At 46.3% G+C, this 21,764-nt stretch overlaps 1 protein-coding gene across 18 annotated transcripts in view; it reads right to left on the reverse strand.

Moving 5' to 3' along the window:
- The window catches only part of ZBTB46 (zinc finger and BTB domain containing 46), a 34,612-nt gene that overhangs the window by 9,500 nt on the left and 3,348 nt on the right, over window positions 1–21,764 (reverse strand). For 12 of the 18 annotated variants that reach the window (XR_014936016.1, XR_014936017.1, XR_014936014.1 and 9 more), the window contains exons 2-5: window positions 19,422–19,540; window positions 18,610–18,744; window positions 11,919–12,888; window positions 3,675–3,956 (exon numbers count right to left, since the gene is read on the reverse strand). Coding sequence is in view for 15 of the 18 variants with exons in the window: in XM_085520478.1 (XP_085376604.1) it covers window positions 3,675–3,956; window positions 11,919–12,888; window positions 18,610–18,663 (1,306 nt within the window). In the remaining 3 variants the exon portion in view is untranslated. Of the gene's footprint in view, window positions 1–1,265; window positions 1,530–3,674; window positions 3,957–11,918; window positions 12,889–18,609; window positions 18,745–19,421; window positions 19,541–21,764 lie in introns of those variants that run through there. The other 6 variants (XM_085520479.1, XM_085520473.1, XM_085520472.1 and 3 more) reach the window with 4 other exon arrangements.

The raw sequence follows: 21,764 nt of genomic DNA on the forward strand, positions 1-21,764 counted from the left end.
GTTCCCTGGCAGCTGGACAGCATGGTGCTGTGGGAAACAGAGAGGAAAGGTTATCACATCTCATCTACAATTACACCCATTCTCCCCTAAATCTTGTTTTCCCCCCCATTCTAAAATTCCACACCAAAGCAAATACCTTTAATTCCCAGCTGGGAAACCGACCGCTGTGCAAAATGTATTCCTTTAACACAACGTGCAAGTATAAATTATTGGCTCCGATGAACTGCTAACTAAAAATAAAGCATTAGCTGGTTTGCCCAAAAGAAAAGAGCTCTGTGTGCCATGCAATCGCTCGCACAACAAGCTCCATAGGAATTGCTTCTATAAACAGTTTCAGTTGCAAAAGGGTAAACAGGAAAAGCCAAACTTAGACCCACAAAGCAGCAGTGCAGTGTAGGGTGGGAGCTGCTCCTTGGGGCAGCCCAACCCAACCACCCCCAATCTGAAACGCTTCCTTTTAGAAGAAAAAAAACAAAACTAAGAATAAAGAGAAAACAAAGATGTAAATTAACCAACTTATTCCCTAAAGTGTATTAAAATTCTCATTCTTTGGATTATACTTGGCAAAAACATCTAAAAGCATCCAACTAAAGCCTTGGAGATTTTGTAGCCGTGCTGTAACTACACGTAACAACGCTACCAAAGTTCAGCACTGTCCCACCAAGGAGCTCCAGCACTGCTAAAGCTGGAAAGTGGCAAAGAATAACCAACAGCCCCAAAACCATGTAAAGAAGGGGAAAGCTGAACCTCATATCAGAAGAACAGCCCCAAACCAAGCCATGCAGGCTCAGTAATTAGCAGTACCCAAGAAGACATCGGTGCTGCCCATAAATAACTCACATTTCTTTCTCCAAAACCTCTATGCTCACGTTTTTGACTGCACAGCAGCAGTCAATCTCAAGCATGTGTCATGAACATCACAGAGAGCCACTCAGCCACCTACCCAGCCATTCACCCAACCATCCAGCCAGCCAGCCACACAGCCATTCATGCAGCCATCCATCCAGTCACCCTACCAGCCACCCAACCATCCGTCCATCAACCCAGCCAACCCAACCACACATCCATCCATCCATCCATCCATCCATCCATCCATCCATCCATCCATCCATCCATCCAGACAACAAGATACAGGAACTTTCCCTCCTGCTTTTAAGCCAGTTTGAGTTGGTTGGCTTCAGAAACACTGTACTTCAGCCTGGCTGTAGCACAGCAGTACAGTGACGTTCCTTTTGATGCAGACAAAAATCGCTCCTCACATCCTGTGCCTCATTTTCCATTTACTGAATGTTAAGTAATTTCACACCTCATATATCAGAACAATATACAGTGAATTAGGAAAAGTAAAATGAAAACCTTGGGATATCCTCTATTAACTTTTACAGCAGTGTGAACTACGTGGAAGTAAAATTCAAACTTGAAATGTATGGAGTAACTTTGAGATTGATGCCCCCTTAGGAACGGCCCATCAGCAGGTTCAGTGTGCATCGTGTGCTCCTCTGGGCTGCACCACAACTGAGGCTGTTCCTCTAGAAAAGAAAAACCAGTGTTCAAGCCACTGCATGAGTCAGCTCCTCACTGCGTCATAGGAAAACACAAAGACAACGCAGTGAGAGCAGTTAAGATCAGAAATAGGGTATTTTTTTTTTTAACTCAGGAGAGATTAATCACTTAAAAGCTCTGGAGATTGGTGTGCTTGCTTTTCTAATCAGACAGATGACGATGGCCACATACAGTGATGGTTTGGGTATTTAAAAAGAACCTCAGTCGTCGTGCTCCTGTTCCCCCTCCCTTTTTCTTTGGGAGGGTAGAACCCATATGACTCAATATCCTCAAATTGTGTTGGACAAAAAGCACCAGAAACACCCACAAAGCAAGCACCAACCCAGACGGTGTTTTAGGATCCCTACACTCTCAGCATTTCCTTTACTGTCATATCGTATTCAAGAAGGACCGCTTAAAAACAAGACAGTGGCATCAGAATAACTTCAAGTGATTAAAAGAAGTAGATGTCTGTGATCTGAATAATGTAAGTAATACAAACAAAGCCCTGAACCAGCCGCAGCCATATCGACTGCTGCCGTAGAGCTGCAGACACAGCCAGCAAATCATCCCTTTGTCTTAAGCAATTCACTTACAGAAAGATAATTAAAGCTGAGGTGAACAGAATCCAAGTACCAATAAAGGGACCAGAAACCACAGAGTGAAGGGGACGCTCCTGAGTCCGTCGGGGTTCCCCACACTGCTAAACCCATCCAGCTCTGTTGCAGACCCAGCTGGTTTCCTGCCTACCCTGTGCCTGCACCAGAACCCCACTCCTCAGCTGGTGAGGGAATCTCTAACTTTCTCATCCAAAGTTATGTCTGGTTTGCATGACTGGTTTGCACTCATTTATCTTTCAGCCAAGCAGTCCTTCAGCTTTGAAGGAAAACCTAAAACGCTCCAACCAAAAGCAAGATGACAGATGGAGAATGGTCCCATTATCACTCCACTTCAACATGACAGAAGACGAAGCCACTGATTTCAGCTGCCATCAATCACAGCCCCCAGCATCGATCACAGCAGCCCTACAGCAGCCACACTCTGCACAACCCCACCACCAGCCCACAGGACGCCCAGCAGCAGCCTACCTGCAACACTCTGCATCTGGCTTAATTGGAGACAGTCACTGAACTACTGCAGGAATAACAGGAATGTTGTGTTAGCAATTACCCGCAGATATTTAAACAGCACAATAAGGTAAAAAAAACCTTTATTTTCTTTCTAAATTCAGATACGGGAAAGGAAAAGAGGCTCCAACACTGACATCGTGTAGTCCAGTTATTTCCCTTCATTGTACACCCAAGAAATCATTGGAAGTTATCCTTTGCTTTGTCATTGAGGAAAGTCAAAATACAACAGATATCTGAAGTGAATTTTCATGCCATTTAATTGGTCCATTTTCTCTGTATAGATTAAAACACTTTTTCTGCTGGAAACTAACAGATAGTACTCAGGCACTCACAGCTCACTGTGTTAAATCACATCCTATCTTCAGAAAGCATCATTAAAATAGAGCATTAATACCTTCTCTTTCTTTGTGCAGTAGAGAATCAACCTACTTTACAATAGAGACGAAGAAAACACAGAAGTACACCAAGAGATGCACTGAGCACAGACTGGTACAAGTCGGCTGTCCCCAACAAATCACCCACAGAGCCACTCATGCACAAGTGGCTGCTCATCACTTACAGGTCCAGCCATAAACAGCAGAAAGGAAGGACTGCGTGATCCACAAAACCAGAGCTGCTTTTATGAGAACAGGAGCAACAATCCTCTCTCAACACGAGTCAGTTTGGGATTCGAACCATTTCCAGCTACAGAAGGACCCCAGCACTTTGCGCTTTGCTGGTAACCAGGGTTTTGCAAACAAGAACAACAGACGTTTGACAACAGGAGCTCCACGCACGCCCCACATGCCTTCCTCTCACAGAGTCAGCAGTCAGCATTCAAGCTGGATCAATACCAGACACAGGCTTCCAAATCTCACGGCAAGTGCGATTAAGCAGAGCTCAGTACCGGATGCGAACACAACAGCAGTAACAAACAGGACAGCGACCCGTGTTGTTTGTTCTTCTCGCCAACGCTTCCACTTCAAGCACCAATAAACAAACAACACAAACCCACAAACTTACGAGAGAGAGAGTGCGTGCCTTTGGGTAAGTACTCGAAGAGCAGGGAGCTGTCGTCGCCCAGCACGTCGGCCTTCAGCGACAGCAAGCTGTTCTTGCTTATGAGTGCTGCACGCAGGTTGGCGACGGCGGCAGCTTGCAGAGCATCCTCCCTGTCCAGGGGGGGCTGTGGCAGGTAGCTGCCCTCCCCAGCACCCAGCAGCTGCTCCTCAGTGTGTGCAAACAGGTCTGGCCGTTCCCCCCGGCTGTCTGAGCTGCTGGGCTCCGCCGCCGTCACATCAGCACCTGTGCAAGGAGAAATGCCATGAGCAGGATGCACTGTGTACACCTGACGTCCATCTGTGACCCCCAACCACACTGTGACCCCCCACTGAAAGTACTGAACACCATCAGCAAACAGCCTGTGATAGGTTAAGTGTGATTGTTGATGTGAAGGAACTCTTTTCTGTATCTGTAATCTTCACAAACCAAAAAGCTCCCTACCAAAAAAGGCTGCTGTCCCATTCATGGGGAGCTTCGAGCACTGCAGTTCCTCTGCCTGGTACGTGCAGAAGCAGAGCACCTTCCTCCACCCGTGTCTGGTTTTCCTAATCACGTGCTATCAGCATTATTCCCTCCTAGCCCACGTTTTGACTTTTATTTATGGGTACGTATCCCATTCTACCTCTGCAACTGAGCACAGCCTTAACAGGTACACGCGTTTCTCCTACAAGATAATGAAGTTTGTTTTCCAAACATTTCCACATAAAGGGAAGTTACGAGAATTTAAAACACAACAGCTGCTCCAACAGAGGGTGAAGAAAGCAAATCAAAGTGCACTGAAACAGGAACACGTCCCAGCTGAAGCAGGGACAGCTGCAGGAGCCCCATCCAGGTGTTTGCCAACCCCATGGGCAGCAGATCCCTCCCCTCCTCCCATCCCATCTCAGAGCTGCCCATGGACATTAAACGACGTGCCGCTGTTGGCTGCACACGGACACTAATTGCTAAAACACACACAGATTAATTGTAACCACAACAATGCATTAAACGTTCCTCAAAAGCCAAGATTAGAGGCAGGTGGTGAAATAGAGGCTTTGGAGCTCACAGTATTTATAGCTGCAGTATCCTAATCAAATACACGTTAAGGCAAAACCAATATCCACTTAGTGACATAAGCACCAAAGGACTCTCTGTACACCCAAACCCAAAAAGTCATCAAGTTCCTCTCCCCAAGATTCCTACACCACTTCTCTTTGGGATGCAGCTCTTTTTAATGGGATTGAACCAAAGAATGACATGAATCAAAGGCATCTGTCCTTGCCCAGCAATCCAGCCATGTCCTGGAGCTCTGCAGAAGCACACAAACCAGGACCTGGACAGCATGCACCCGCAGCACTGCAGCTCCCAGCCCTTGGCCATGCCTCTGATCCACCCCCAGCCCCAGAGCTGCCCTGGGATTAGTGCTGAGCTCATTAGTCTCCTTAGCAATTAATTATTTGGTAGTTATTCTCTTACAGCAGCCTGCTTTCCGTAGCGTTGAAGCTTTAGAAAAGCTTTATGAGTCTGTTGACTTGGATTAATAATTCACTGATTTGGTTTTAAAAAAGCCAAAAAGGCATCCCTGAAACTTTGATATTAGCTTGGAAAGCTCATATTTACACACAAAAATCTAAGATAAAAAGGATCATTGGAAGCCTGAGTACAGAAACCCACACTTGGTCACCACTACTGCCATTCAGAAAGAAGAGATGTTACTTGAAAGATACATAAGCTCAGATCTTGTCACAAATGCAGGCATCAGAAAAACAAAGCCAAGCCAGCAGCCTACCAACTATAGCGCATCAGCATCAAGGTTGTCACTGTAAGGGATTCAGCCTCAGGTAGCTTTCAGCTTTGAAACCAAGCTGTAGTGAAGTGCTTCACAAGTGAAGTAGCTCTGCATGGGGCTCCTGGGGAAGGGCTGCAGAGGAAACCAAGGTGATGCAATGTACCAATAGCAGATCTGCTGAAGGCAGCAGTTCCTTGACTTGAGCTAGGAAATACTCTGCCAGGCTGCAAGTCCTAAATGGACTTCTTTCCTTCCAGCCTCACAATGCAAGAGGCCATATTCTACTCCACCACTTTACAGTCATGCACAGAAGAACGCCTCCATCTCATAGAATCAAGGACAAGACCTCCAAGATCAAGACCAACTATCAGCCCATCACCACCCTGGAGGCATCCAGGCTCTATAGAGATGTGGCAATCCATGGGCACAGTGGGGCAGGATGAGGCTCTTTTCCAACCCCAATGATTCTGTTCAATGATTCAACATTCCCCATTGTTTTCTCTTGCAGCGAAATGAAGGCTGCTGAAGGTGAAATAGTACAGAAGATGCTTTGTGTATTAAATACAAGAATATTTTATACAGATTAAGTTCAGTTACAACAATGTAAGTTACCCAATTATTCACAGTGGGTCAAGCATAAATGCTGCAAATGACTTCCATCAGATAATTAAGCTTGCTATTTTAAGAGAAAAAGACCGGTTCCTTCCTCCCTTTGCTCCCACACTGGTGGCACTAACAACATACTGACAGACAGGTTACTCCTGGCATGCCCATTGATCCTGATGAAGTAAAACAGATGACCTCTCTGTTGGCTTATGGAGCTTCAGCTACTGCTTTCTCAGTATTTAAGGTCTCCTGTGAAGGTTCTGCCTGCAGACAGATGACCAGCAGTGCTCTCCATCCCCAACCCCAACCCATCCCTGTGGTCTCCATAGTCCTGCAGCAGGTCATGGCCAGGCAGGGCCCTCAACCTCAGGTCTGCTCTCCCTTCCCCACTCCTCACTGCACAGCCCAGACACGTGCACTCCCTGGCTGCCAGGCACACATCTCCTGCTCAGCTTGCACCACCAGAACACATTTTGTGCAAAGCTGCTCTCTTGCTCGTTGGCTGCCAACCTGTGCTGATGCACGGGGTTATTCTGTGCCATGCACAGGACTTTGCATTTGTCCTTGTTGAATCCATGCTGTTTCTGGCACTGTTGTGTTCCAAAAAATCATTCCTTGCCGTCTGGTGCCATCCTACAGCATGCTGAGGGTTTGCTCCATGCTACCAAGTCCTCCATTACCACAGGACACAGGCTTGGAACCACCTGCAATCAACACTGTGCTGTCCCTGGGGGCTCTGACACAGCTGGATGGCTTGAGGGGTGGGTGGCAAATGTCACTGCTTCCTTCATAGTGTGACAAGCAGAAAGGGCAGAGGGATGCGAGGGAAGAGATGCCAACAGCAGCTTCCCCCGCCCCAGACGCTCATTCCTGCATCCCTCTGCTGCTCCTTCAGTTGTATTCAACTATTTGCATAGTTGCAAAGCGAAACTGAGACGGGAAATGATGGCCATTAAAAATAGCCTGGCTTATCACAAAAAAAAAAGTTTATTTTTAATCCCGGATCAGTTCCCCAATCTGGTTCACTTTGTGGTTGCACAGGCACTTCCACCAGAACAACTGCAGGAGAGCATGGGGGTGGAAATAGAGCTCGAAGGGAAAGCGGAGCCATTGAAACTCAGCTTTCCTGTGCTGGCCATTAACTCCTCCTGCTGTTAAGGGCTGACCTGAGAGAAAAGCTGGGTGCAATCAATGATGATGCTCTGAGCTGTCCCATGGGTCTGTATGGAGCATCCAGACAAACCTCTGACATCTCGAACTTCAGGAATGACATTTCTTGCCCACATTTAGGAAGATGCAGCTTGATCTCCTCATGTGCAAAATGACACAAACCATTTGTAAACTCCGAGAAGGAAAAGGTCTTTTGTTTCCTGGCCTTTTCCTTCTGAGCAAAGACAACACGATGCCTGGGCCATCAGTAAGACGACCATCTTTCTACAGCTGCTAAAAATATCCCTCGAGTTTCTATTTCTGCCAGCCCCGTGCCCAAGAACCATCCTTCACCACGCTGTCACAACGGGCTGTCTGTCAGACAAAGCCCAGTGCTCTCAGGCAATGTTTACAGAGAGAAATGACGCCACGACCCACAGCTGTGATCGGCAGCACTTGTACTAACATAGCAGTGCACACATGGATTTAATGCTCATCATGTTCCAAGGAAGCCCCAGAGTCACAATTCAGGAATTACAGAGATACAGAGGTTCTAAGGTGCAATGCTTTTCCCCTTTGCAGAAGCAGGACCTGACTTTGCATCAATGCATTCTAAAGGCATCACTGTATCTGCAGCTTTGTTGCCTTCAAAGCAATGGGCTGCAGGCAAATAGCAGCTGGGAAACCCCTTGCATTTATCTGTGGGCCTTAAAAAATATATCACCTCTGGAATGATGGAAATGGTTACATGGGGTGAGTTAATTCTTTCTGAAACTATAGCTATTGAATACTGAAGTGGTCCTCGCATGTGACAGCATGCCAAGTAATTGTCACTTCCAAATCTTTCAGAAAAAGTATTAATCTTTTGAAACAAGTGCCTATAAGAAATCTCCTCCCAGACCACAATCAAAGCTGAGACCAATACGGCAATATTAGTTTGCATTTTTGGTTTGCTGCATCTAAAGAAGGAATCCCTCCTCCCTGCGAACACAAAGGCTGCGAAGGCAAAAGTGAAAGACACATGATCACAAAGTGGGATCCAAAATGCTCAACCTTTCATTTCTCATTGCTGGGAATTGCAGTAAAGAAGGGTAAAGCAGTAGAGCTGTGAGGAGGCTGTTGGTCTAATCCTGGTACAGGGAACAGAAAATAGAGAGAAGGGCACTCAGCAGAGGGGAAGCGCCTTGGATCTCGGGAGTTAAAGCAGATTAATGGGATCAGGGCTGTGACTGGGGGGAGGAGGAAGAGGAGGAGGAGGGCTCTGGAGCACAGGGAATGTGGAGAGTGGGGTGGGGAGAGGAAATGGACACAGCTCAGAGCTAAAGCTGTGCAGGGTGGAACCATTTTGCAGCCAGGGTGTAGCCATGGGTAAGATTCCGGGCTGAAAAGCACTGACTTTGGTCTCCAGATTTGAAAACAACCCAACCAAACCCTTTAATAACAGAGCTCGGAACTGTTATCGCCATGAAAGCTGCACTCTAATAACTGAACTGAACAGCCGAACCCCAGGTACCAACACCACACTGAGTTCTTCCCCTGCTCACAGGATTTCAGACCCTTATTCCATCACACGACTAGAACACCTGCCAAGCAGCGCAGCATAAGCAACACCACTCGTACTGTCTAAAGGTACTCAGTGCACATACACACAGCCAAGACCCCAAGAATAATGTGAACACTGCCAAAGGAGAAAAGCTTTCCCATTCTGCAGACTCCCATCACTCCAGATGAACACATCATCACACTCTGGGCAGGTGATCGGACTGTTGTCCCACTGGAGCATCCCCTGATGTCCCACAGCAACAGAAGATCCCTGCTCTGTGCTGGGATCAGTGCATCACCTCCAAGACAGAGGTAACCTGGGCAGAATCAAAGACTTGGATGAGAAACATCAGACCTGGATCCCTGTGAGGTCAGAAGATGAAGCCCTGTCCACCCCTGCCATGAAGGTCACCAGTATGGGTAATGTAAAGCTCTTCTTACAGAACAAATAAGCATTTTCACTGCATTTAAACCAAGTAAAGGGAGAAGTTCCCAAGCTGCAGCGTCTTTAAAAATGACTGTTCTGTTTGGAGATTAATTAACATCGTTTCACAGTCAATTGGCACAAAAAAAGAATAAAATCACTTACAGCTTTAGGGTGCAAACACTCAGAAGATGCGTGGGAGTCCTTCCTTAGAAATCTAATCCTGATTCACAGCGACTGCACTTGAAGTAACACGTTAATAAAACCATCAATGAAGTATTCAAGAGACACCCCACAAGTGACAGTGCTTTCCATTATACAGAAAGGCAAAAGCAGCTCTGCTAGTGAGAGCTTTGGAAACACCACCAGCCCTTCAGCCAGGCCCTCTAGATGTGATACCAGCACAACAAGCCCCAGCACTGAGTGGAAATGAGCGGGCAGCTGTCTCCAAAGCAAAGTTTCAGTGGCTGCAGTGAACTTCCCTGTATGGTATCACAAAGTGCTCCCTTACAGCTGCTGTCCCTCGCTGAATTCAGAGTGTGATGCCCCTGTCATTTGCAAGATCCACCTTCCAAAACACTGCCTGCATCCTGCTGAAATGTGGGGCTGCTTGCAAGGAGGACTAAGAGGTTATCTGGCACAATGTCAGGAGGAAGATGCTAACACTGTAGTTTGATTAACTCTCCTGAATTAGCTTCGTGCTGCCAGAAGGTCTGTGCTAGTCCTCCAGCAAGACAGCATTTGCAAAGGGTACCCAGGCTATCCCGTATGCAGAGCTAGCAGATCTCACAAGCAGCATCTTAAAATAACCATATAGATCCAGAAAGATAAAGGAGCTTCAAAGGACACAGTTTGAGGTAACTTTTTTCTTAGCATACTCATGAAAGAGCATTCTGCACCCACTTCCTCAGCACAGGGGCACCCTTTTGTCTCTGCTCTGTGCAACGTGGCTGGGAACGCTTCTAACTGCAGGGTGCTGCAATCTGCCTTACAGAGCAAAGCCCAACACTACCAAATTCAAACACAACCTTAAGATGAAATTTCAAGAGCAAAGCACACATCCCCCATGGTAGTGACACAGCACAGACAGCTGTCATTAACTGTTTTTACACCAAAAACATGCCATTTTTCCCTCATGTCTTGGAGCTAAGTGTGGAGCTATGTGGAGGTATGCTACCTTGGCTGCTTTGGAGAGAAAAGAACCAACAAGCACCTGGGTGGGACCCAGCAGCTCTGCAACTGCAGAGAGCAGACTGCAGGAGGGCTGCCTCCACCTGCTGGAGATGGGGAACACTCCTGTGGTGTTCAGCAGACCCAAAGACCCTCCTGCCTGGAGAGAGGCAATGGGACAGCAGTGTCAGGGGCAGCAGGGACACTTTTGTTCTTTGCACACTTCTTCTCACCCTTCAGCCGCTCACACAGGAAGAATTCCATCTCTGCTGCTCACTTCCCAGGCTGATGAATAAATGGAACACCAGGAGCTGAGGCTCAGCAGGGCCATTTCACAGAGCTGCTCTCAGAGCAGTGCCCACGTGCTGCCAACACACACAGCCCTGTGCTGCCTCAGTCCTGGTGCTCCGCTCACCTCACATTCAGTTTTTCCCTTTGCTCAATCAGGACGAGTGGAATATTGAAACAATTCCCCCAGCCACCAGCGCTCAACTCGCCCTTTTCCATCTTCACAAACACCTCTCTCATTGGAAACTGCATTTAGGACAAGATTTGCAACAGCCTCTTGGGCTGTGCCCGTTACCACGCTGGCTCAGCATCACACTGAGTCAACACCAGGAGCTGCACTTTCATCTGCAAACAGCTGTAAAGAAAAGGGCACTTCTGCTCAATTCCCTCACAATTAGGACATTAACAATGTAGACATCATTCAGCTTCTAGTAACACAATCTCCTACTCTTGGCACTCCTTTCAAAAGCACAACTTGAAGAACATTCCATTTCTAAGCAGCTTGCTAAGACCAGTGCTGCAGTTGTTTCCTGTTTGCCTCAAATACCTGTCCCAAACCCACACACCTCACAGAACTACAAGTGTTTGAGTTGGTTTTAAGGGATGCAGTGAAAATGAAAGTGCCAATGGCATTCCAGGCACTCCATATCGAGCCTTTGCTTCAAACAACCCCGGAACACATGCACTGCAAAGCCAGGATCCATCACAAATCACCGTTATCTTCAGCTATCTCACATTTTTCTTCTAACTGAAGTTGTTAAGATTTTATCATCAGCCAATTAGAATAATTACATGCAAGCTTACTGCAGTAGATAACTGTAAAATGTAGTACTTCTGACAATATTTGCAGGGTTACCCATTCATTTAAATGCCAATGAAAGCCACAGTCAAACTTTGGTATGCAAGCAACTTACACATCCTTTTTCAGCCCATAAAGACTATTCAGACTTTCACTACTGTTTATATTTCTTTTTTTTCACCTGAATTTGAGAACAGAGGCATATATACAATCTCACCTACCCCTCTTGGATTCCAGTATGCAATGAAGTGTAGGCTAACCCCTATCACAGGCTGAATTTCTCAAGTCGGCCTGAGGGAGCTCAATGCCACACACTCTTTAAAGTCCTTAGGGAAAAAACACCAAACCCAACATCACCAGCAGCCCTGGATCCATTAATTGCCCACAGTTGTGAAGACTGTACCATAAACAGATGCAATTAACTTTTCTCATGTCAGCCATGAAAGCAGAATGACTTACTTGGGTCTCGACTGCTGTACGGCCACCCTGAGGCAGGTAAAAAAGATGGCATTGGAGAACTTGCCCTGCTGTCATCCTCTACTTGCTGTGTAATGTGACGCACAGTTTCTTTATTTTTCCTGTTCTTCCTGCGCCCTGTGGGCTGCCAGCCATCCCCCACTCCTTGCTCTGAGAAAGCGTTCTGTATTGCACTATCCTTGGCAGAATGCAGTTCACTCCCTCCATAATGAGAGGGAGAAACCTGTTCCTCTTTAATACGTAACGACCCATAGCCCATGTCACTAGACCAAAGAGACTGGGATGAAACATCTTCGTGGCTGTCAGTTTTTGGTTCTGGATCCTCCTTCCCGTAACTGCTCCCCCCTTCGTGGCAGCTGGCGATAGCAGAATCTCCTGAAGAGTTTGCTGGACTCGTCCTCCGAGCCAGCCAGGGCGAAATGCTCCTGCCAGCCACCACCGCCGAGATCAGAGCGTCCGTGCTGCTGCTGGAGGGGGCTCCCAGCTCATAGTCCACAAGGTCATCCGAGGCATCTGACTTGATGCTTATGTCCAGAGCTGCCTTGATGAAGTTGTGGCAGGCCTGCACGATATCCGTCATCTGCAGATAGCTGGCAGCCGACATCACCTCGATGACATTCCTGCTGGTCAGCGCTAGGTGTGCAGAATACATGAAGTCAATGATTGCCTTAAAGCCTTGTGCAGTGACAATGTCTAAGTGGGTGACCGTGGCCTGGTCGGAGGTTTTCTGTACCTGGCAGTACAGCGTTTTGAAGTAGCGACTGCTCCCGAGCAGAACGTTTTTGTGAGCCTTGAAGATCTTCCCCTCCACAATGATGCAGACGTCACAAAGGATGCCGTGCTGCCGCTGCTCGTTCAGCTCCCGAAGCAGGTGCCGGTAGTGGGAGGCAATCTCCATATCTTCCTTTCTGTTATTCATCTGGAAGTCTTTGTGTTTCCTCTTCCACAAGTCCTGCATGGAGAAGGAAACAACTGTGTAACAACATCCAAACAAGCTCAGATCAATCCCAATCCGTACCACATTTGTTAGCAGGTGCATCCCAACTACTTATAAGCACAACCTTTTCAACCTTGCAGTAAAACCTGTTGTTTCCCTGGCTTTACATCCCCAAGTTTTCTCAGCCAGCCAAAGATGCTGGGTAAAAACATGCTATAATTCATAGCTATTCTTCATAAGAGAGGTGCTCCAGCCCTACAGTGCAAGGGAGAACTCTTCCCTTCCTCCAAAACCTTGAATTTGTCCCGACATAAGAAGCTCCAGCTGTGAAGCTGATATTGAGGCCCACATCTCTGTAATACATGTGAGCGCTGGGAGTGTCACCATGGGCAGGCAAATCCTGGATTCAGGATACTGGTGATTGCTGCTAAAAACAAAATCCCCGAGTCCCAAAGGGTATGTGGTTAAATATAAGTGCTACCAACAAGGCTGAGCGAGCTCACAGCAACTTTTCAACACGCATCCAGATCAAATCCACCTTCAGTCCCCATCTCTTCAAAGCAACCAGCAGCAGAAGGAAAGGCCTAGGGCAGCCACGACTGGGAACATTCACTGATGTGTGCAGGAGGGTTTCCAGCACCAGGGAACACAGATACCTAAGATCATGCTCCTGCCTGTGCTATTAATACCACCTCCAGAAGCCAACCTCCTCCCTGCAACACGAACAGGCAGAACTGAGGTTCGTGTGCTTTAACCCCGTGCAGCTCTTCTGTAGAATCAAGCTCAAAAGAAAGCTTGTCTTCATGTGAAGGTGGTCAACAGCAGCATAGCCCTACACTATCCAAATGCCACTACATATGTGACACAGAGTCCTACCTGAGGATTCAGCTCCAGCCACCTCTATCTCAATGAATAGACAACCAAGAGTCAGAGTTGAGGAGCAAGAACATGAAGAACCCATCTGTAAAATGGCCTTTAAAGGCCTAGAAAGACTCTGTCAGACCCAGGCAGCATAGACACTCTCTAACCCATGCACTGAAGGCTTCACAGCCATCTTCAGCTTTGGGAGAACCACCTATTAAGGCAATGACAGTTCAGTTTTGTCTTTACTCCAGAAACCACTGCTGCATCTACTTTTAGGAGCTGAAGAATTGGCTTAGCTCCCTCAGGAAATATGAATTGCCACGCAAGATCAAGTGAGTTGTCCATCATCAATCCTGCCTCCACCAGCTGCAGTAGCCACGTGATGCTGAAGGAGATGCAAGACATCTCACAACACAGCCATGCAATGATCACAAGGCTCCAGATCTGGCACTTCCTTTTGCTCTTCCTTTACAGGTATCAAAATCCAGGCTACAAGATAACATCTCCCCAGATCTGCTCGGAAAAAAGAATTGTCTCCTGCAAGGTAACTTTCCCCTCCTCAATTCAATACAGATTAGCATCAGGAATACTTGTCAATATCTTCACTGTGCTTTTATGCAACAACAGCTTCTCCTGGATTTCTTCCTTAATGTCCTGCAGCTAGAAATTACCCCCATTCCTCAACATTTTCTTTCTTTGTCACTTTAGATGTTCGTTGAGCTTAGCTCAGTGTGTGGCTGGGCTCCCCTTGCTGTTGGTAGAGACCTATTTCAGATGCACCTCATTCTCTGTTAATGCTGCCTACTCCAACAACCTGGATTAGGCATTTGTCTTCTTCTACCTTCAGTTTAGAGCAGAGCAGTCTGAGCAGCAGACTGACTAATCCACCGCTTCTGACGGATGAAGCACTTGCTAGCTTGTTTATGAAATAGCTTCCCTCTGACTTAATTTCCTATCAAGAGATTTTTCTACTAACCACAGAAGAAAAAATAATAAAAAACCCTGCAAGATTCCTCCCTGGCTCCTCTCCTGCCTGCTGACAGCAGACACCCTGCAGCCACGCAGCCCTGTGCATGCCCACATCCCTAAGGGCTGGGGACAAGAGGAGGAGGTGCCTTCTGGACAGGAAAGCAAAGCCATCTGATGATGTTCTAGAATATAAAGAATACAATAATGCATGTTAAAGTAATGCAAAGATTCATCGCCCTGTGCAAATGATGACAGCTTTGTTTCAAAGTACTTAAGTATAAAGAGAGACGAATGGGGAAGACACCCATCACAAAGAGCAGCAGCCATCCACTGGGAGGAGGTTTTGTGACAGCATTTCCAAGTGTGCAAGCAAAGATGTTGAGTATTATTGATTAGACTGAGGACAAGAGTGCCTACATCTACCATGGCAGCAATTGTTACTGGGGATGTCTTGGTCCTTCCCTGGCTAAAGGTCTGCCCCCTGCACACATCATCCCCCACCCAACATTTGTCACAGCCTTGTACCTTTTAAATGAAAGGTCTTCGGGGGAGAAAATTAAATATGCCTCAAATTCAGAGGAATTAATTAGTTTTCTGTCTACCCATGTCAAACGAGAACATCCGTTTAATGTCAAGGAGCACCAGGGAATTAATCCAAGTTAAATTTAAGGCAATTTGCTAGTAGTTAAAAATTCAGGAAGCTTCAAAACCCTGCGCTCTTCTGTTCCAATTTCACACGCTGTTTTGTGGCCTCTTGGCTGGTGTCGGGCTTTTTTCCCCCTCCTTTTCTTGGTAAAAATGTTTATCTCCACTTACAAGATACAGTGGAAGGATTTCTTCAGAAAGGCAGAGCCCCTCCGCATCCTGGTGGGAATGCAGCATAGACACCACTGAGATTACTAGAGACGGACCCCAAAGATCAATGCTGTTTTTTACTTCATCATTGGTCTCTTTAATGCACTGAAGGATCTCAAAGCTGAACATGTACTGAAATTCTTTTGGCTTGGGCCCCTGGTGACAGCACACGGCCCAACACAGCTTTCCAAGAAGCCAATGAACCGTAAGAGCTCATCTGTAGATTTGCCACTAAATAAATGGTTTGAGAGCAGGCTTTCTCCATAAGTCAGTTTACAGATAGTACCATAATTCCATTGCTTTCCTAGAAATAAGCAGAAAAATCATCCCTAAACAAACAGTGCTTGCATGTAAGAGCAAAAAGAACCAGCGAGATTTAATCATCACCTTCCTGCCAACTTCTGCCAAGATACAGGGCAGCTTTTTGTTTCTCGTGTTGTCAAAGCTCTGGTCTTAAAGCAAGCATTAAGAATTTATACACATTTTAACCCCAACTCGAACGAACCTAGCTGTACAAATGCACCGTTTACGGAAAGTGTTTATTTTGCATTAGCAGTACAGTTGTTTGTACACGAAAATATCACTTGATGGCATAATAACAGCCTGAGTAAACAGAATAGTCACTTAAAGTGAATTTCACCTCCGGCAAAAAGAGGAGCCAGTAATGCTTACACAGCCAACCTCTCTGCATACATACCTGGAATAAATCCCCCGACCAAAATCTCTCAATTAAGGGGTTCAAACGAGTAGTGTCTTAAACTCAGCAAATTATTTCAATTTTGAGCAAGAGCCACAGAGAAGAAACGCAGCACACAGATGAAAGGCTCCACCATCCCATCCCTTGGGAAACGGTGGGGACAAAAATAAACTCCAAAGAGCTTCATTCCCTTCACTCCGACAGAAAACAGCAGCAGAAATGGACTACAGTTCTTCCTCATCTGCTGAGGGCCCCGTACAAGAGGAAAAGACTTCTTGCTGTCTCTCAAAACTGGAACCCTGTGGCATTTAGCCTGGTGCCATTTTCTTAATGTAAGCTTCCACCCTTAGCACAGAGGGCTCTGGTTAGGGAGCACCAAGCAGCACACACCTCCACCGGGCAATCCGTGCTCCCTGGGGAAAATAGGCCAGCTGGAATGTCACCAAAAATGTGCTGTTTCCTCCCCCATTTGTCTCCAGACAAAAGGAAAAACAGATTAAAGAGGAACCAAAATTCACTCGGATGGTTTATGATACAAAAGAAAGCCCACCACCAAGAAAACAAAAACAAATGCACCCCATGGCTGCTTCCCCATGTCGTCTCCATATCTCCACTCCCAAGACATTCCAACATTGTTTAAATTCCTCTCCAAAAGAGCTCTGCAAGGTGAGATTGGACTGACGCTCCCCCTCACACAAGGTTCTCTGTATGCACAAGTTTCACTTTTACCCGTTTAAAGACAACAGAAATACAGGGGATTCCTCCTACCCACACACCCTGTGCTGAAGGGAAAAAAGAAAAGAACAAAATCACAATGTAACCTTAACAACTGAAAAGGACAGTGCCTGTACTTGGAATATCCTTCCAAATGAGAGAGAGAATGGAAGAACTGGGACATCAACGGGTGGTGATTCCCTGCAAAGACACCACTTGAGCTTTTCGAATGCACAGCTCCCAGCTGAAGGGTCGCCTCACAAGGGCCTTTGAAGAAGTGCACACAGCTACTAGGATACTTTTCATTTCCTTATACTGCTTTCTCCAAAACTGTATTTGTGTTTTGGTTTTATTCAAAGTAGGTGGAAGTCACAGCTTATGAAAGTGAACAGCTGCCACAAGAGAAATTCTTCTACTTTGATTCAAGAAACCAGTATGTTGTGAAGCCAGTCATATGTTTTTCAGTGAACTTAAACAAAACAAAGAAAAAAGCAAGCACAAGACACCTCACTGCCACCACCAACCCCACAGCTGCATTGCCTAGGTGCATTTTTATCAGGAGATTTAAGCCCCTTCAATTCTCATTGACTGTTGCTCCATCTGCCTGATGGAGATTCACTAAAACACCCATATTCTAGGCCAAGCTGAATGGGACTTTGAGCAATTTGGCCTACACGGAGTGTTCCTGACTATTGCAGGGGGTTGGAACTGGATTGTCTTAAAGGTCCCTCCCAACCTAAACTGTTCTATGATTGTATGACTGAAGCCAGTGCCACTCATATCAGCAGTTCCACTTGGCATGTCTTCAGCAGGTAATGCCCAGGAGCCCACGAGCAGAGCTCCAACACTGCACTCCAGCAGCTGCAGCACACAGCCAAGAGCTCACTCCCTGCTAAGTGTTGGTGGATTAAAGGGATTTCACTCCACCTGTCTGGATATAGAGCTTGTCAGGACATACAATATGTTTAAGACCACACCATCAGGCTACAATTGCTTTTGCTGTGAAAATACAGAGATCTAAATGCAACTAGGAACTAGAGGAGGGCCAGTTTCAGCAAGAGGAATAAGGATGTTCAGAAAGCTGCATGCTACCAGCTCTTCATTCAGCTGTTACAGCTTGGCTTCTGCAACCTGAACAAGAACCAGAAGCAAAACCTAACCCTAACCCTGGTAAGCAGAACACAAAAACAACAGAGCTATCATTAAACATTTCACATCCCACTTCACAGCTTTCAGACAGTGGTGTGTGTGGCTGGGACCTGTCAGACCACTGACTTGAGGCTGCTGGGTCAGCTCCAGCCTGCAGAACCTGCGGGTACAGAAACACAGCAGGACGATGGGACTTCCAAGGGTAGCTTAGAGAAATTCATTTATTAACCTTCATCAACTCTGACAGTGCATGAAGAACTTCACAGGAAAATGAAAGCTGGGGAAAAACTGTCAGCCTCCTCAGTTTGGAAGGAGAGCAATTAGAAAGCAGAACTCAGGGAAAAAAAAAAGCCACCAGACATGTTGGTTTCTCTGCAGTGTTCTTAACAGTCAGCGAAAAGAGTTTTAGTGGCCTTCTAAGAGAAACTTCAATTTAAAAAGAAATAAGAAGCAAAAACAAACAGAAAAAAGCCCCAATTACTGCTTACCAGTAACAAACTGGGTTCCAGCTCTGGTGCTTCTCCTGCAGCAGCTGAGGACATCAACAGTCCGAGGGCAGCACAGCAGTGCCCTGCTCTTGGCCTTCCAACAGCACTGGGGTGAACTCTTGTAGAATGACAGAGCTTTAATAAAAGACAAAACCACATGTTCTTAGCATTGAATGACAACATCACTGAACAGCAGCAGTACAGGCTGAAGTCCTTCCCCTCCAAACTTATACGTAAAAGATCTATGTATGATCTAATGAACAGAAAGATGATGACTCAAAGCATATCTACACAAGAAAGGTAATTAAAGCCAGGTTACCTTCTTGCAATAGTGTCAGCAAGTTACTTCTTATAAGTATGGGAAAAAATAACCTAACTTTGGATACTGAAACTTCAAACAGACCCACGAAACAACAGTGTTTCCTGTTTGGTAGCTTTTGAAAACATTCTCACTTTAATGACTTTTCAAAGAGACATCTGTGGCCCAAAGGGCACCAATTCACCTTATCTGACCTGTAAAATACTGGGGCTAAAAGTTGCCAGTAGAGCTCCTGACAAAGCCTGTGTTTGCAAAGGGATGCTCAGGATATTCCTCTTGGAACACGGGAGGGACAGTTCCTATGGCTGATGCCATTCCAGGTTATGAGACAAAACAACCCCAAATCATCACAAAGAAAACATCAGAAAACAGAAACGAAGAAAGCTTTTCCACTAAATTTTATTGAACACCTGGAAGCTTTACTAACAAGACACCCTCTGGATACTCTCTTTCCATCACCACATGACAATGTCTTTGGATGCTCTGAACTTACCAGTATTTGAATGCTTTCTGTTAGCGAAGCAAAGCGCCTCGATGTTTCACAGCTGCATCGTGCATGGTTTGGTGAGGGAAGGAAGGTGGGAAGGAGCTCCACGAGGTTCTTCAGATGTCCTGCGTTTGGGAATGGAAAGAACAGGAAGGAAAGGTGAAAATCTACATGAAGTTGAAGCAAAAAAATAACTGTCACTTAATCACAAGCAACAGGTGAAACAACTCAATGCTTACGAGACTATTTCCCAGCTCAAATGTGGAATATTCTGAAATACTGCTATGACTACATGCATGGAAAGCGAGTTAGCCCTTCCCTTGCATTAAGTCAGAGTTTAACACCAGATTTTAACTGACAGCTTCTGGCCACGCTTCCAGACCGAAGTGCTCTGAGGAACACTCAACAGAAAACTACACTTGTTGAAGCTGCTTGAAGATCTCCTATCAGCGTTGCATGTTCTAATTAGCACCATAAAGATATAATTAGCGTTGATACGACTCCTGCAACACACACCCTTCACACGGGTTTAATATTAACCCAACCTCACCGTTACAGTCATTCTCACCGACACCCCAAAACCAAACTATTTGCCTGAGGTTACAAGGAAACCCTGCCTGCGTTGTACAGAATGGAGACATCCAAATTCTATTCCTGCTCATCTCTGCTGAATCACAGCCTCCAAAAGGCAATGCCGTGCCTGAGCCACAGGGCAGCACACAGCTGCCTCTTCCTCTTTACAGACAGTCAAACGTTCTGAAGAAAACCCACAAAGGCGTCGAAAAAGATGCATGTGCCCACCAGGAAAGCAATGCAGCCAGAAGGAACGCGTCCCAACTGTCAGCTAATGCAACAGGATGCACCTTTCTGAAAGGGCACCGTGTGCACACCTCTCTGCACAGCAGTGAGGCACAGAGGAAATGCAGGGTGGAAATATCCACGTGCTTCTCCTCATCCAGCTCTGTCCCTCCATCTCCATCCGTGTGGGGCACAGCACAGAACAGCCAATGGCAAAGCAAGCACTGAGAAGGTTCAAGAGGTCCCATGACTCCAGAGAGATGAGAATTCAGCTGTCTGATCCTCTGTCAGCATTAAAGAGAGCCCAACAGCTGGACCAACTGAGCTTACCTGTCCCAGTGCCACTGACTCCTGCAAGAGCTGAGCTCACAATGCAGCCACAAAAATAACCAAAGCGAAAGACTTCAACATCTGTGCCTCTGTTACCCAAAACCCAACATAAAAAGCACCAGTGAGAAAGAAGGTTAAGGCACGTCATGGTGGGAATTACCCTGCTGGGAGCTTCCCCCAAAATGCTTTCGTTGGGTTTTTGGCTTTTTCACATGGGGATCTCTGCTAAAACTCCCAAACCCGGAACGTACCAAGGGTGGAGGGCAAGGAGGAAAAATCACAGGGTGATTTTAAAAAGGAATTATAGGGGGAGGCTGAGGGAAAGGGCACCTAAAGGAGAGAATAGAGACACAGGATCTGGGACCACAATAGCAGACAACACATGTGGTGCTCTGCTTCCTTCATGTCTGTAGTTCCTAGTACAGCACTCAGTGCCTTGGACAGGCATCCCTTCGAACTTAGTAGTGCCAATCTGATCCTTCTTTTCCCCCATCCCATAACAGCTGATCAAACCCAGAAGAGGAATGAAGGCAGGAGAGACACACAGCAGTCAGAATGAAGCCTGTAAGCTGCTCTTGTGCTTTGGCAGCACCTCATCCTCCTGCACTGTAGAGCAGGACTTTAGGAGCACTGTATCCTGATTACCTCTTTTATCAGCGTTTAATTAGTTGGTGTCAGGTTTGAGTATTTTAAGCTCTAATAGCCAACACAGACTATTGATTCTTGTGTTTCAGAGCACTGGTGAGAAAGGCATTTCCTCCAGTGGTATATCAGTATAAAAGGTGTCAGTTTTGTTAACATCTTCATCCTGAAATATTAACCGTAAGTTGAGAAACACAAGAGGGAGAAGCAGCTGGGGTGGAACAGGGATTTTGGATACAAGAAGGAGATCAAAATGATGGAAGGTAGCTGGGGATTGAAGCGGACACAGGTATAAACATATTCCTTAATGTGTAAAACCCCGCTCACTTTTCTAAGTAGGGTTCTTAAGCAGCTAAGTTCTTGGCATGCGCTCCGACATTCTTGTTACTAAGTTTATTTTAATCCACACATAAGCCAATGGCTGTGTCTGTAGAATATTTCTTGAGGCTTCGTGTCCTCCTTGCTTTACAGAAGACCCCACCTCAGCTTCGCCATAAAGCAAACACAGGCAATATCCAATGTAAAGCAATCTAGCGCAGGATGATTCCCTCGCAGTCAGGCTGCAGAGGGGTTGGCTCT

The sequence above is a fragment of the Coturnix japonica genome, chromosome 19 (assembly GCF_054131305.1).
Source record: "Coturnix japonica strain WE chromosome 19, WE-NBRP24, whole genome shotgun sequence".
Lineage (NCBI taxonomy): Eukaryota > Metazoa > Chordata > Aves > Galliformes > Phasianidae > Coturnix > Coturnix japonica.